The 16,978-nt window shown below is 36.6% G+C and overlaps 1 protein-coding gene and 1 long non-coding RNA gene across 2 annotated transcripts; both read right to left on the reverse strand.

The window, feature by feature from the left end:
• Positions 1 to 2,626: 2,626 nt before the first annotated feature.
• Positions 2,627 to 5,548, reverse strand: LOC140172194 (uncharacterized). Its single transcript, XR_011861697.1, has 6 exons — positions 5,470 to 5,548; positions 5,205 to 5,252; positions 4,857 to 5,015; positions 4,384 to 4,422; positions 4,038 to 4,085; positions 2,627 to 3,456 (listed from the first exon to the last, which is right to left on the reverse strand). It is a non-coding gene; the product is annotated as an uncharacterized lncRNA (long non-coding RNA).
• Positions 5,549 to 7,905: 2,357 nt separating this feature from the next.
• LOC140170890 (transmembrane protein 145-like) lies at positions 7,906 to 16,234 on the reverse strand. Its single transcript, XM_072194093.1, has 11 exons — positions 16,138 to 16,234; positions 14,962 to 15,136; positions 14,293 to 14,364; positions 12,720 to 12,872; positions 12,383 to 12,461; positions 12,052 to 12,221; positions 11,416 to 11,572; positions 11,002 to 11,122; positions 10,426 to 10,548; positions 8,444 to 8,521; positions 7,906 to 8,037 (listed from the first exon to the last, which is right to left on the reverse strand). The coding sequence occupies exons 1-11, from the start codon at positions 16,198 to 16,200 to the stop codon at positions 7,906 to 7,908; spliced, it is 1,323 nt and encodes a 440-aa protein (XP_072050194.1). The 5' UTR covers positions 16,201 to 16,234.
• Positions 16,235 to 16,978: the final 744 nt, after the last annotated feature.

Consider the following 16,978-nt stretch of genomic DNA (forward strand, 5'->3'; position numbering starts at 1 on the left):
TAGGCCTACAAAGAATGTGTTTCTGATATCAAATAATTTTCACTTTTTAAATTCACGATATAACAAAGTATTAAAATTTGATATTTTTTCACATTTTTGATATATAACAGTCCTCGAAGTAAATTTTATAAATCGAATGTAGCTGGGAGGAAAAGCCGACGATCAATTGAAAATTTTGACCTTTCATATTGCAGATATGGATTTTTTTCTCAAAAAGACCTAATTTTTTTTGGTGTTTTTGTGAAAATCCATATCTTTAATACGAAAGGTCAAAATTTTCAATTGATCGTCGGCTTTTCATCCCATCTGCATACACTTTAAGTATAAATCATCAGATTTATAAAGTTTACTTCGAGTAGGCCTACTGTTAAATATCAAAAATATCCATTTTTAATCATTTGCCATAAAATGTGTATTACATTGCGAATTTCAAAAAATAAAAATTATTTGATATCAGAAGGACAGTCTTCGTATTCGGAATGCAATTCGATATGCTCTAATGTCCCACAATAAATACTGTCCAAACGTTCATACCCCACCCCTTAAATAATACTGCCCAACCACGACAACAGGACCCAACCGATACCTCTGTTAAAAAAAGAACAAATGCTGTGCACTACCAAGAGTGATGAAAAAGGCAAGCAAAAAAAGAAGTGGTAGTCCAGCAATAGCATGAAAACACAAAGGCAACTGTTGGGTCCCTCGCCATGGGTGGGCAGAATCAGCACCATAGCCCCCCCCCCCTACTATAATAAGAGGAAACAAATAATGTTGGTTTACAAGTGCATCAATAAACTAGACCAGGGATTTTCTACACAAAAACAAACAAAAAATACCACCCGAATACCCCATCAACACACCCCCACCCATCCCCCAAAACACACATACCTACTTACTTACTTGGTATGGTAGATTATTAGTCCTTCATTCCTTTCAGCACGACTCTCAAATTCGTCTTAACGCAACCCCGCCCTCATCATTGGATAGCACGCCAATTGTATTATCGTCAAACCCTCATCAGCAATAGATAGCATACCAGGTATGTCTACCGCACCCTCATCACTAGATAGCATATTAATGTCATCCACCCCTCATCAGCAGTATATATCCGCAGATAGTATACCAAGTAGGCCTATTATATGTCATACTGTCACACCCTCAACACTAGGTAGCACACGAAGTATGTCATTTACCCCCTCATCAGCAGTAGATAGCGTACCACGTATTTCATCCACACCCTTATCAGCAGTAGATATCATAACAAATACCTTTAGGCTTAGATAGCATGTCAAGTGTTTTATCCACATCCTCATCATCAACAGTAGATAATGTACCAAGTTTTTCATTTATTGGCCCTACCCTCATTTGCAGTATATACGGTAGCATACCAAGTGTTTCATCCACACCCTCATCAGCAGTAGATAGGCCTACTAGCGTACCGTACTTAACTGTTAGAGTCGAGGTCAAAACACCTGTTTCCCAAATTCACTTCAAAATGCGCAACAAAACACGGTTTGATATAAAAGTGCCCTTGTAGTTTTCAAGCTAGCCTTGTCAATCTGTTACCCCTTATTTTAATCAATGGCGTAGCCAGGACTTCAGAACCGGGGTGGGGGCACAATTTGTACGCGTACCGTAACGAAAATATATTTTGCCGATTTGTTGACCCAATTTTTGTCCATGGTTTGAAAAAGTGAAGAGCAAAAAAGGACAATATGCGCTATAGGCCTATATTTCATTTTAATTCAACATTTTTTAGAATATTTCCCTTTTTCTGTCACCCTGGCTAAAAAATAGTCCATTGTTCACCCAAATTTTGTTTCAACAACGCCTTCCGTCGGCCGGCGGCCTTGTATGAACCGAAGAACCGACGGCACCGACCCCCCCCTGGCTACGCCACTGATTTTAATATTTGGGGCCCTGGGCCCATCATATGGCATAGCTCACGTATACAAGTGTATACCCGTGGGGCTATTAGTGTACCAACTCAGGGCCCTGAGGCTGCTTCATTTGATGAGAAACAGCATACTTGTATTTTTACATTTGGGTCCCTGGGGCCCGTGACCTTTGACCTCTGGGACCAAGCTGGGCAAAAGGCACTTCTACGGGATAGCGCCCATAAGTGTACCACATAATGGCCCTGGGAGCCTTTGTAGTTTTAGCGCTAGTCTTGACAGAATCATGTGTTTGATAGAAGGAGGATGAGGAGGAACAGGAGGGAAAAAAGGAGAAGAAACCACAGGCCTTAACAGTGATATTTGAAAAATTGGGTGTAACATATTAAAACTGTGGTGTATCGCGATTCATCATATTGGGGGCACCGACCATGATTGGGGGGAACCGGGTCATATTGGGGGCACAAATTAAGCTATTTATCAGCAATTATTTTCCTATCGGATGTTCTAAATTTTCAAATCGATTGGAGGGGGGCATGTGAGTACATCTAACAGAGTAAATATATTGCCTAAATTCTAAACATTCTATAAAATATACCCAAGCAACAAAAGCACAAATAAAGTACAATAGGCCTACATGTGTCTTGCATTTTATAATTCTTTTATTACAGATATTGAAAGATTCTTTGTAAATAAATACATGGTAGTTTCATGTAAAGTATTAATCTTCATCAAAATATACTTTATAATAAGTATTTTGTCACATAAGGAGCAAGCAAAGGGTTTCATGATATATGTATTATTTGCTATTCCTATATAAAATCGTATTCATGAGATATGTATCATTAACTATCCCTCCCTGGAAGGGGCCTGGTATAATAATATTTCTACCAACATTATAGTCTGATCTAAAATTACCAACATTAAGGTTAATCAAATTAAAATTTGAATTAACGCTATATTTAAAAATGTAAAAAATCTAAATGTATGTTTTAAAATTACCAAAATATGAATTTTTATACCTGGAAAGCAGAAACTAAAAGAAAGTTTGCGTCTGACGTCATCGTCAAATCAAACACCCTGTGACCAATGATAAGTCAGCAATGCATAAATAGGGTGGCGAGTTTGATTGACAGGCACGTAAGACGCAAGTTGTTTTTTAATACTGTATTTGAGTATAATTTGAATTTTATTTTTAGATCTGAGAACCAAAATAAAAATGAAATGCAAGAATATAAAGTAGGTTTAAAAAACTATCAAGAAATTCTGGTCTGGAAACAAATTCTGAAAATCTGAATATTTTTGTACAGAAGGGGAATCTCAAAAGCATTGAATTATTTATCCTAAAAAGTGTGTAGAATATTACATAGTTGGTACAAACATCATTATACCAGGCCCCGACCCAATTTTCCCACACGAGATAAAAACAAATAAATTAGTCAAGTTCAATACTAGTGAATGATGATGATTCTGAAGCTTGTTGAGACTGTTGAAGTCCCTCGGTGTTAGCATTGTCTTCTTTTGAATCTTGTCCTGAGTTGCTCTGTGCCTGAATGGATGCCTGTAAGAGAGAAATAAATAAATCTTATATAAAATTTAAAATATAAAATGGTGTCTATATGACCAGATCAAGCAAATTATGGAGGATATTGCCAAAGTGTTTTTTCAATTATTCGCAATATAAATATCTACATTTATTTATTCATATGTTGTGTTTTTTAGTTATGGCGTATATACCACTTTTAAATGAAATTTATTTTCAATTTTGAATAAGAAAACAGTTATAGATGAGATGAACTTAAAAGTTCTATTAATTAAGGTCTGCTTAAGTTTATCTATAACTGCTTTCTCATATTTTTATTGCATTTTCATCATCAATTTAAAACTGATAAAGATCTCTTTTAATCATACAAAGATGAAATTAACCACAATTTGTGAGGTGCCTAAATTGAGACCACTTTTAGTCTTGGCTGGGTGAATTAATTATGAGAGTTGGTCAGCAGGGCAGCTTTTCATTTTTTGCTCTCCTGAAATATCACCTGATATATAACTACTAACCGCCAATTATCATGCATGTTCTTTAATGCTAAGTCACTTTCTAGGAAACTAAGAATTTCTTTACTTCACTGTTACGCGTCTTACCTTAATAGTGGAAGCCAGGAAAATGGAGAAATCCTTGCAAGCAGTAGGCTGGAAAGAACATAATAATGATGAATATTATTATGCGCAAACTGATGGCGAAGATGATGCTGAATAACGCAGATGATGATTCTGATGAAGATGATAATAATAATGGTGATAATAATGATTTATAAATAATAATCCTAGACTATCGCATATATCTACACATCACTGTTTCTGTATGTATTTACATGATAGCTGTAGGTGCCTTGGCTATCACTCGCAATCAAACAAAATGCATCCAAAATTGAACACAGACAATGTGCTAAATGACATGGTAGCAACCAAATGTTTTGTTATGCATTACCTGTGTAATTTCTGGTGATGGAACAACTGCTGCATAATTCTAAGATAAGAAAAAATATAAAGTGAATTTTACATCATTAATATTATTTTGCAGTCATGTCATCAGAAGGATTAAACTAGAGAGTCAAAACTCCAAATAGCTGGTTAGGGAAATCCGTAAATGAAGGGCGTAGTATTAAAAATAATGTGTCCCAATTTTTAAAAAATTGCAGCAATAATAATTCAATAATGCACTCCGGGGTAAGCGTATGTTGAAGAGCACCTTTTTAACAAGCATCTCTAAATTTGCAATTTCCCTGTAAATTTGAACATTCTCAAGTTATAGTAAACAATATTCTTTGTATTCTTTTCCATTCTTGTATTCCAGGTCTGTATTCCGAATAAAACAGAAAAAGAAATTGCCATCTCATATGATAACCAAAATAAAGATATCTCATTTATTTACAGGCCCTAGTATGTATTTATCATTATTACCTGCACTAGTTGTGATTCATGGGTTAGCTCTGGTTCCTGTGTTGCCCGTGCTTTTTTGATTATCTGTGGTTTCTTGACTAGTTGTTGTTCATGGACCAGTTGCTGTGGTACAGGACCAGATGCCAGGACGATGTTTGTGTCAGTCCTTGGTACAGGACGCTGTAGCAAGGCAAATTAATAGACAACTTGATAAGTTTTGAAATGTCACCTGATAAACTGTAATAATTATATTATGCATATTCTTGCAATGTAAAGTTACTTTTTATGCATTTTGTGCTCAACACCTGAATTTAAGAAACTAATATAAGATTTGTCCTTTCTTTGTTGATAATATTATTAGCCCCTTACCGTAATAGATGAAGCCAGGAAAATGGAGAAATCCTTGCAAGCAGCAGGCTGGAAAGAAGATAACAATTTGATGATGATTATAATAATGATGAAAATGATTATAATGATACTAATGGTAAGGAGAGTGGTGATGATTATGATGATGATGAAAATAATAATTGTGATAAATAATGATTTTTTAATAATTTTGATACTAATGATTTATTAATAATCTGTAGAACGATGAATTCAAAGTTAACTATGGTAAATTAGGGAGTTGCATTACCTGTGTAATTTTTGTCGACGGAGCGACTGGTGCATACTAAGATAAGGAAGAACAAAGTGAATATTTCACATCATTAATTACGCAATCATAACATTACAGAGAGTTACAACTTTAAATCACAGCCAGTAAGGAAAAAATTATTGAAAAAGCCTGAAATTAAATAATAACTGGTGTCTTTATGTTGGACATATAGCAAAAATTGCACACTCAGCCCATTCATTGATATAAAGTCTGCACAAAAAGTAACTCAGCTGTTATAAATACGCCTATAGCTTCAGAACTAATAATTTATTTCACAATATTTCAACATAGAATGGAGGATAAATTATTTACGCGGATTTTGATAGCCCATTCGTCCAATTGCGTTCAATATTAACAACACAGCAGTGTTTTGAAAGAAAAATGCCCGAATTTAAAAAGTTGCAGCTATTTGTATTGATTTGAAGTCAGCGCGAAGATGATGGCTGGTTTTACATGCCACAATGCTGCGTATAATACCCATTGATCGATGTAAACTGCAACTTTTAAATTCGGGTATTTTTCTGTAAAAGCACTACTGTGTTGTTAATATTGAACAACATTTGACAAATGAGGTATCAAAATAGGCGAGTACCCGCTAGTCCGAAGGACCGCTAGTCCGAAGGTTTGCTAGTCCGAAGGTTCGCTAGTCCGAACACGTATTTCAATGGAGGACGTGACGGTCGCTAGTCCGAATTTGCAAAAAGGTTCGCTAGTCCGAAAAAAAGGTTCGCTAGCCCGAAGGTTCGCTAGTCCGAAGGCTCGCTAGTTCGAAGGTTCGCTAGTCCGAATTTATTAAAAGGTTCGCTAGTCCGAATTGTTAATCAGGTTCGCTAATCCGAATAAAAAAAAGTGCTCTAGTCCGAATTTTAAATAAGGTCCGCTAGTCCGAATTTTATATAAGGTTCGCTAGTCCGAATGATAAATAAGGCCCGCTAGTACGAATTCTAAATAAGGTCCGCTAGTCCGAATTTTCTTTAAAGAACCTGATCAGCGCCACCATATAGGGCCTACCGGTCTCAAAATGTATTGGAGGTGTTTGATCAAATATAGCGTGTTACCTGATAGGTGCACACAGGTTCACAACATTGTTCATGTTTTGCATTGTTCCTTTAAAAGTAATGATGGCAAGTACATAAAAGTATACATTTTCAGAAAGGAAACAATGCAAGTAACCCAATAAGTTTCCAAATCGATGAAAACTGTATATTTATGTTCTAAAGACACAAAAAGTATACATGGTATAGATGCTGCCATTTTTCTAAAGTATTTGAATATTTATTCCTTTTAAAAATTACTGATGTAGGTTTTGCAGAATGAATGAAATTGCAATCAAATATACACCATCGCCTTAATGGTAATGGAAATAATTCAAAACAACAACGAGAGCTAGGCCTATTATGAATGTCTAAAATACAAACTTTTCTATTTATTTTATTTCTTCATTGATTACTTTCTCTATAAATCCTTCTTCCTTTAATTCATTCTTTCTTTCTTTCTTTCTTTCTTTCTTTCTTTCTTTCTTTCTTTCTTTCTTTCTTTCTTTCTTTCTTTCTTTCTTTCTTTCTTTCTTTCTTTCTTTCTTTCTTTCTTTCTTTCTTTCTTTCTTTTTTCTTTCTTTCTTCTTCCTTCCTTCCTTCCTTCCTTCCTTCCTTCCTTTCTTTCTTTCTTTCTTTCTTTCTTTTTTTTCTTTCTTTCTTTCTTTCTTTCTTTCTTAAATTCGGACAAGCGGACCTTATTTAAAATTCGGACTACCGAACCTTATTTATAATTCGGACTAGCGAACCCTAAATCAAATTCGAATTAGCGGACATGATTTTAAATTCGGACTAGCGAACTTTATATATAATTCGGACTAGCGAGCCTTATTTAAAATTCGGACTAGCGAACCTTGTTAAAAATTCGGACTAGCGGACCTTATTTAGAATTCGGAATAGAGAACCTTCGGACTAGCGGACCTTCGGACTAGCGAACCTTCGGACTAGCGAACCTTCGGACTAGCGAACCTTCGGACTGGCGGGCCTTCGGACTAGCGGGCTATAACCTCAAAATACGCGTAAATAAATTACACTTCTTTCTATGTTAAAATATTATGAAAACAATTATTAGTTCTGAAGCTATAGGCGTATTTATAACAGCTGAGTTACTTTTTTGTGCAGACTTTATATGACAGACACACAAATAATTGTAAGTATGCAGGAGCTGCATGAAGTGAGTATATAGTCGTCAATTTGCCGCGTTTTACACACTTCAAATACTCGCCTCCTTGTGTGTGCACACTGGTATTCTAATTATTATTGAAAAGACTTGAGTATGCACTTGGAATTGAAGGATGGAATTCATGGATGGAAGAATGAAAATGAATGATTTCTATTATAAATTTGTACCAGTATATTTAGCAACAAATTAAACAAGTCTTTAGAATATATTTATCTTTGTTACCTGGACTTTCTGTGTTTTCTTGGCTACCTGGGCTGTCTGTTGTTCAGGGGCTACCTGCTGTGGCTGTGGTACAGGGCCAGTTGCATATAAGATCTTTGATACAGGGAGCTGTAGCAAGTCAAATTATTAGACAACTTGATAAATAAAATACCTAAACAATGCATTTATCTAACTTTTTTCCATACAATACCAGTGATTCAATACCAGGACACATAATTCTTACATTTGTTTTCATAATAATATGGTACGCATTTTATCATGTTTATTCTCTAATATATAGAACAGGGATCAGCCGCCATCACACTGCTAACTAACCCTGTATGCAGATATTTTCAGCTCACTTATCATGCTGAATCAACAGAATTCATGAGTAACTTGAATTTAACAAAGGGACGAATCGATATTCGGCGTTCTGCCAAGCTCGTAACAGTATAAACATATCACCTGTGATTGTAAGTTTAATATTTACAAGAATTATTCATGGAAGCATACGTAAATATAGCAAATAACTTACATCGCACATGGGAACAGGTTTGCCAGGCTGGACTTTCTTGGTGTCTGCGAAGAAGTTGTTATATTTTGGACGAACAGGCTGTAATATCAAAAAATGACAATTGTTATTTGAGGACTATTAAAATAATTACACACACTCTCTATCTATACTACTAAAATAATAGCCGTTGTGTGTCTGTCTGTCCGGCTATGCGTTCCGCCGCGCTTCGACACATCGTTCCGATATTTCACACATAGATGGGTATCGGGCGTGCGCTGTTTACCGGGTAGTTTCGGAGGTCATCGGAGGTCAAGGTCAAAGGTCAAAATTTCAAACTTTGTCCGATCGGGCCCAAACTTGGTGGGTGCCATCCTTGATAGGAGGGGAATATAATACGCGAAATAAACTCGAGGTCAACCGGGGTCAAAGGTCATTACGGAGGGGTCAAATTTCAAACTTTGTCCGATCGGGCTCAAACTTGGTGGGTCGAAACCTTCGTATGAGGGGAGCATGAAAAACATTATATGGAGGTCATCCGAGGTCCAAGGTCAAAGGTCATGGATTTCAAACTTTGTCCTATCGGGCTCAAACTTCGTGGGTCGAAACCTTCGTATGAGGGTAGCATGAAAAACATTATATGGAGGTCATCCGAGGTCAAAGATCAAAGGTCATGGATTTCAAACTTTGTCCTATCGGGCTCAAACTTCGTGGGTGGAATCCTTGCTACGAGGGGAATATATGCGCAAAACAAAATTGAGGTCAACCGAGGTCAAAGGTCATGTAGGGGCTAAATTTAAACTTTGCCCTATTGGGCTTAAACTTGATAGGTGGAATCCTTCGTATGAGGGGAGCATGAAAAAAAAGGTCATCTGGGGTCAAACAGTATCGCTATCATGCCAGTGCTCTCACAGCATCAGGGCTCTCACAGCTGCAGGTGCACTAGTACTAATAAAATAATAAGCTCTGTGTGTCTGTCTGTCCGGCAATGCGTTTCGCCGCGCTTCGACGCATCGCTCCGATATTTCGGATATAGATAGATATCGGGCATTTCATGTTTATGGGGTAGTTTGAAAGGTCGTCGGAGGTCAAGGTCAAAGGTCAAAATTTCAACTTTGTCCGATCGGGCCCAAACTTGGTATGTGGAATCCTTGATAGGAGGCGAATATATGCCCGAAATAATATTGAGGTCAACCGAGGTCAAAGGTCATTACGGAGGGTCAAATTTCAAACTTTGTCCGATCGGGCTCAAACTTGGTGGGTGGAATCCTTGATGCGAGGGGAATATATGCCTGAAATGAAATTGAGGTCAACCGAGGTCAAAGGTCATTATAAATGGGTTAAATTTAAAACTTTGTCTGATCGGGCTCAAACTTGGTGGGTGGAATCCTTGCTACGAGTATGCGCAAAATAACATTGAGGTCAACCAAGGTCAAAGGTCATTACGGAGGGGGTCAAATTTCAAACTTTGTCCGATCGGGCACAGACTTGGTGGGTGGAATCCTTGATACAAGGGCTTAAACATGGTATAACAAATTCTCAATATGACAGGTACAGGAAGATTTCACCACTCCCTGCGAGGACTGCAATGTCTTCCCAGCATTCATTGCTGAAAATGATTTCTAAATTTCAAACGGATGTATCAAGTAAAACTGAGGTCATCAAAGGTCAAAGGGGATCAAGCCTAGGTCATCTAGGGTCAGAGGTCATATGGTATCATTGGGGTCAAACAGCATCACTATCTGATGCTGGTGGTACTCTCACATACAGCTACAGTGCCCTCACAGCTGCAGGTACTCTAGTAAACAAAATGTAGCTCATGTAGTAAATGTAAAAAGAACTAAGCAAAGCAAAGCAAAAAGAGGCAAACAATATGTATAGATTTTTATACTTATACTGTTGCAGAACACGTAAGATTGAAAATATTTTGTCCTGGGTTTTATACGTGTCTGTTCAAACTTTGTCAAAAAAAATGCAAAGAATCGTTTTAAAAAATGTCAGCTTACCTTTGCTGTAGCAGCTGTTTCACATTCATGAACGACTTTGTTCTCCACTTTTCCATCTACAATTACACTGTCAAAGTATTTTCCCGGCGCATCCTCTACGTCACTTATCTGTAGGATGCCAACCTGTTATGGTAAACAAAAAAACCAAATTTTAGTCAATCAAACCAAGTCTCACAATCTCTGTACAGTCCACATTTGGGGCTGTTTCATCATGCATTGCAATATATTATCATCCATCATCCAACAGTCCAATGAGAATGTTTATTGCAGCGTGTATACCATTTCAAAACTTTATGGCATTATTCAATTCAATGTTATTAAAACTAACAAATTTGGTATCATTAGACTTTGAAGTCTAATGTCTATGGCATATTGGTTTTAATCAAGTTAAGCAAATTTGTTGTGAGCATTCCAAGATAAATAAAAAGCTCATCACTACTAGCATGTTCAAAGATTATTTGCTTTTAATGTTACTAAATGGTCTATCTCCCATACCATAACATGCTGAGATAGCATGGCAGTATTATTGTTGAATGTTTTGCTTTCAAAAGAACTGCATGAAATCCTCAAACTCACCTGGTTGGCTTTCATGTGATAGGGGAACAGGGTGTTGTAGTTTTGAGGAAAGAACAAGACCAGCCAGAATACATGTCCAGAGAGAATCACGGTCAGGTGTGCACAGTGCACTATTTGGGCCCTGAAAACAAAATTAAAGACACACTGATATTCTGATGCTGAAATGATTTGACAAAAGATTACAAAAGCTACATTTCACTTATATATAATGATCATTGTTTATTGTATGTATGAAATTCCTAAACTACATCAAAAATTGTGCTGAGCACACTTTTTCTCCCTTAGAATTGGTCCACTTGAAAGTAATAGTGTTGTCGTTGTGGTTTGGGAATATCAATTAAAACACATTTAAATGCGATAAGCTACTTTATTTTTGCCGAATAGTAATTCCAATTATACACGATAATGACTCACCTTGAATGTGATGATACAGCACTGTTGGTAATCCAAATCATAAATGGTTCACTCAAAAACCAAACCAAGAAGAATAGGCCAAAGTAACAGTAAAAGCGCCCTTTACCCGGGTAATGTTTTACAGAGATGGTGGAAGCGTAAAGCACCCAAGCAAGACCTGTAATCATGGAAATTGTGACAAGTTGCATAATGTATACTAGGTAGTTAGTGTGGCACTGTTTTGATCACCCCCACCCCCACCCACACACCCCCCACACACCCCATACTATACACGCAAAAACCTAATCTCTCACATCCCACACCAAACATACAAACACATACAGATAAATACCTTGTGCAACTTAAAATGCAACATTTTGTTTTAGGTCATCGAGCTTTTGTATCATTTTGCCTCATTTTTACGGACAGCAATGAGCTTTTAAATGTGTAATTAAAAATAAATAAATAAATAAATCCATCAATATAAATATGAGCTTTATTCCATAAAAATTGCGTAAATTTGGTTTGAACGCATCTTACAAATGTGCCCCAAACAGATTTGTAAATCCATACACACTGAAAACACATATAAATGAATGTTAGAGCAGCTTCGCTGTATTAGATTTTCTAGATTTACAATGTCACTTGTTTCCTTACCAAAGATATTCAGTCCAATTCCAGCATATGCTGCAGGAGTCTGGTTCACATTGAAGTAGTCCCTGTCATCAGCTAATGCATGTTGGTAGAGGTATTGGACTGCAGAGGCGATGGTGAACAACACCATGACAATGGTGATCTTGATGCATCCAGAGGTAGAGATCTTGCCCCTACAATGCCAAACAGAAATATGATTATCTTTTAAAATAATTTTTCAAAGAAACATAATATTTCAACATGTAAAAGTCGCAAAGTGTCAGGATTGCATAACAAGTCACCAAGAAATCAAGGTCAAGTTAAAATTATTTAATTCATTTGGCCTAATTTGTACCTTGTCAATGTGAATCCTTTGGCGATAAGGATCGAATCCAGGATGAATGTCAGCATGGACATCGTAGTCAGAACATGGCCTGTGGATAAAGAAAATAATTACAGACAGGCATTCTTTAGATTGCAAAGTATTGAGGAGAAATACAGAATAATAATGCAAGGAACAATATAAAAAGTAAAAAAATAAAGAGAAGGCATACAAATTGTAATCTATTAACTAATGCTAGTATAATACTGTCACCTTAATTACAGTACATGGGTAACAACAACAACAACAACAAAAACAACCACAACCACAATAGCAACAACAAAGTAATCAAAAGTCTCGATATTCTCACCAGTTGTTTCGAGCCACTCAAGTGACATGTAGCCAGTGCGGGCAAAATTCATCTGTGATACCACCAAGCATACCATACCAATGAACTGCGCAACTACACTCCAGAAAAATAGCTGAAAAGTTGAATGCAGCATTCTACGGCTCTTCAATGTGGCTATTAAAATCATAAAAAGAGACAGAAATTATAGTTAACTAGATTTCGCGGTTCTCGGGTTGAGTGGTTCTATCTCTAATTACCAAACACCCGTTATTACCCATATACCTGTCCTGACCTGTTAAACTACTATGATATAGGTAGGCCTGTGACGCTTACTTCGGTATCCATAATCTGGAAACCCATCGTTCACCTCTTCCAAGCCCTGAGTGCCTTGCTACTACATTGGAGGACCCTGCAATGCTTTCCGATGCCTGCACTGCGCCCGTTGGTACTCCGCGCACACGCCCGTTGATACTCCGCGTACGCGCTCTGCGAACACGCGATAGCTCCGCGAGTACGCGCTCTGCGAGCACGCGATATCCTCGCGCGATCGCCGCGCGACGCGATAGCGCGCGGACAGACGGACAAACTCTCTATAATTAGTATTAAGATAGGAGATGTTCCTATAACTTTAATTCTTAGACTTGTGGGATAGTTGTCAATTGATATGATGAAACTTCATTATCTTACTATAAATAGGGGAATGTTGTGACTATGTATGTGAGATAATCAAAGGCTCCGTCAGTTTCGATCCAAATGTCGCCAAATTCATACGGGAAACCAAGGAATATACGGGAACGTGTTTAAACTTTATTTGGTTGAAAACGGTTTAAGAATTGGCTGCAAAAACAGTGAATAATGGGTAAAAACGGGTTTTTGTTATGAAAATCGGTTACCAGCCTACGCGTCACTGCAGCTGGCCGGCAGCGCGTCGGCGTCGCGTGCGTAATGCGCATTACGCCAATGCGCGCGTAAACGGCGCAGAGCCACACGATTTGCGAGCCAGAGACCAGTGGATATGATAATACGGAAAGAAGGAAAAATAATAAAGGACAAAAAGGTACATGGACGGGTCACGGGATGAAGCGGTACTATAAAGAAAAATTAAATTAAAATGAGGACAAAAAGGTACGAGTAATAATTAGACCAACGGGTTAAAGTAACTAAATGAAACGGGAACGAAACAAAGAAGGAAAGAAACTATTCAGGAAATGTAAGAAAAAAAGAAGCTAAAATAATGAGAACAGAATTAAATAAAAAACATGGAAACGGGAAATCACAAGCAGCAAATAAAAAAAAATGTTAAAAGGGAAAGGTAAGAAAGAACAGATTTAGAAAATAATGGGAACTGGGTTAAATAAATAAATAACATGGAAACGGAAAATCACAAGCTAAGCAGAGGAAACTAAAAAAGAAAATGTTAGAAGAGACAGATTTAGATAAATAAAATGTACCTTTTCAATGATTCTACCTGTTCAGTAATTTTTCCTGTTATAGTGAACGCTCCCATTTACTCATCTAGCGGGGACCCGCGCGAAGCGCGGGTATCCCGCTAGTGCTTCATAAAGCATTGTGTTTTAGGTTTTAAGGTACTTACATCGGCAGATGAACAACATGATAATCACTCCAACGTAGAGGCTCAGATATGCAATGTTAGTCTGCAATACGACTGATGAAAACAAACAAAACAAACACAAAACAATTAATTAATTAGTATGCACTTGAGGTAGAGTGTGAGTTAATGTGCAATCTTTTTTCATTGACTGTCTCTCTTACGCCCTTCCCTCCCCCTCTCTAATGAATTTGGTACAACTTTGCAATGGAGATTAGTATATAAGCTGGGGAAGTAAAATCACATATAAAGCCACTCAGTACACATGAACACTGTTAACTTATTGTCACTGTTAACTGTTAACACTGTGAACTGTTAACACTGTGAACTGTTAACACTGTGAACTGTTAACACTGTGAACTGTTAACACTGTGAACTGTTAACACTGTTAACTGTTGACACTGTTAACTGTTAACACTGTTTACTGTTAACACTGTTTACTGTTAACACTGTTTACTGTTAACACTGTTAACTGTTAACACTGTTAACACTGTTAACTGTTAACTGTTAACACTGTTAACTGTTAACACTGTTTTAACTGTTAACACTGTTTTAACTGTTAACACTGTTTTGACTGTTAACACTGTTTTAACTGTTAACACTGTTACTGTTAACTTTTAATGTGTGCAATGATAAAATATTTTTAAGACTTACTCTTCTCATCTGCCGAAAAATGTCTTGTCAGGAACGCATACCCATTTGTCATGTTAAACTGGTATGACAGATCTATTCCTGGTTTGCTGTAACTGCCACAATTCTGGATGGTGATATACCACCATCTCGCATATTCGTAGTCCTTCCAAGTTCGGTATCCTTTGCAGCTGATAGACTGATATGAACATGAATATCACGTGGCTGGTCAAATGGTTTGCAAAATTATGTCCTTTATAATGTGGGATGTTGGTGTTAATAATACAGCTATAGGCCTACTTAAGGATGGGGTATGAACGTTTGGACAGTATTTATTTTGGGACATTAGAGCACATCAGACATATCGAATTGCATTCTGAATACGAAGAATGTCATTCTGATATCAAATAATTTTGATTTGTTGAAATTCGCAATTTAATACACATTTTATGGCAAATCATTAAAAATTGATATTTTTGATATTTAACAGTACTTGAAGTAAACTTTATAAATCTGATGATTTATACTTAAAGTGTATGTAGCTGGGAGGAAAAGCCGACGATCAATTGAAAATTTTGACCTTTCGTATTGAAGATATGGATTTTTTTCCCAAAAACACCAAAAAAAAAAGGTCTTTTTGGGAAAAAATCCATATCTTCAATATGAAAGGTCAACATTTTCAATTGACCGTCGGCTTTTCCTCCCTGCTACATACACTTTAAGAATATATCATTAGATTTATATAATTTACTTCGAGGACTGTTATATATCAAAATTTGTAAAATATCAAATTTTTATAATTTGTCATAAAATTTGTATTATATTGTGATTTTCAAAAATGAAAATTATTTGATATCAGAAAGACATGCTTCGTATTCAGAATGCAATTCGATAGGTCTGAGGTGCTCTCATGTCCCACAAAAAATACTGTCGAAACGCAATAAACGCTCATTTTAGATCCCTTAAGTCCTTCCACTGTATATGAATATATAGTAATTACGGTACACTACCTAATGTTATTGTTTTTCTGACAATGATAAAGCCTTTTGCTGTGGCTTCTAAACTTTCTAAACTTCTAAACTGTTTTCTCATATATTTCCTTTTGTTCAAAAACTTCTAATCCTTCAATATCAATTGCAGTTTTTAATAATACATCACATCAACTTACTTAAAAGTGAGCATAAAAGTTATTTTACTTACCGGGATGCCATTTTCGATGGTTTCTGTACACCCGTTATCCGTTGACAGTGGAATCATGACCATGCCACCGTCACTTGCAATTTGCTGTTTTTCAGCGCACGTCTAAATTGAAATTTGATAAATAGATTTATTCTTCTGATTAGTATTATTTCATCCCCCAATGCCAGTGGCGTACCGATCGAAAAAAAAAATGATCAAACTTTGTGATACTTTATCTTTGGCTTGTTTTCATGGTTTTAGACCAAAATCAACCTGATTTTGGCCCATAGCATTAAAAACTGCACATTTTCGTATGTTCTTGTCCTGGTAAAGTAATTTTAACAGAGGGCTATCGGGATGATTGTTCAATTTCTTGGATATTTTGCCCAGTACACCACGTACTGCCCATGTCTCCCATGGTCAAAGCTCAGGAGCTCCTGGGCCCTAATATTGGACCCCAACAGTTGCACTCATGCATCATGCTCACGAAATATTTGCCACACCCATCGTCCAATCCTGGTGCCGTAATCAAAGTTAGGATCATTATGGCTATATGTATATGTTTTAATATGTAGGCCTATAGACAACTTACCAATTTGTTTTCGTTTTTCCGGATATATGGCCATTGGTCTGGGTTGTCGTTATAGATTACTATGCGATAGTAATCATTCTACAGATAAAATAAACAAAAATGACTGACATTTTATTCAAGAATTTTTGTGGGTTCTGAGAGCACTTCAGTCAGATATATCGAATTACATTTTGAAAACAAGGAATGTCCTTCTGATATCAAATAAAATTGATGTTTTTAAATTCGCGATATAGGCCTAATACATATTTTATGGCAAATGATTAAAAATTG

This window comes from Amphiura filiformis, chromosome 15 (assembly GCF_039555335.1).
Source record: "Amphiura filiformis chromosome 15, Afil_fr2py, whole genome shotgun sequence".
Taxonomy (NCBI): Eukaryota; Metazoa; Echinodermata; class Ophiuroidea; order Amphilepidida; family Amphiuridae; genus Amphiura; species Amphiura filiformis.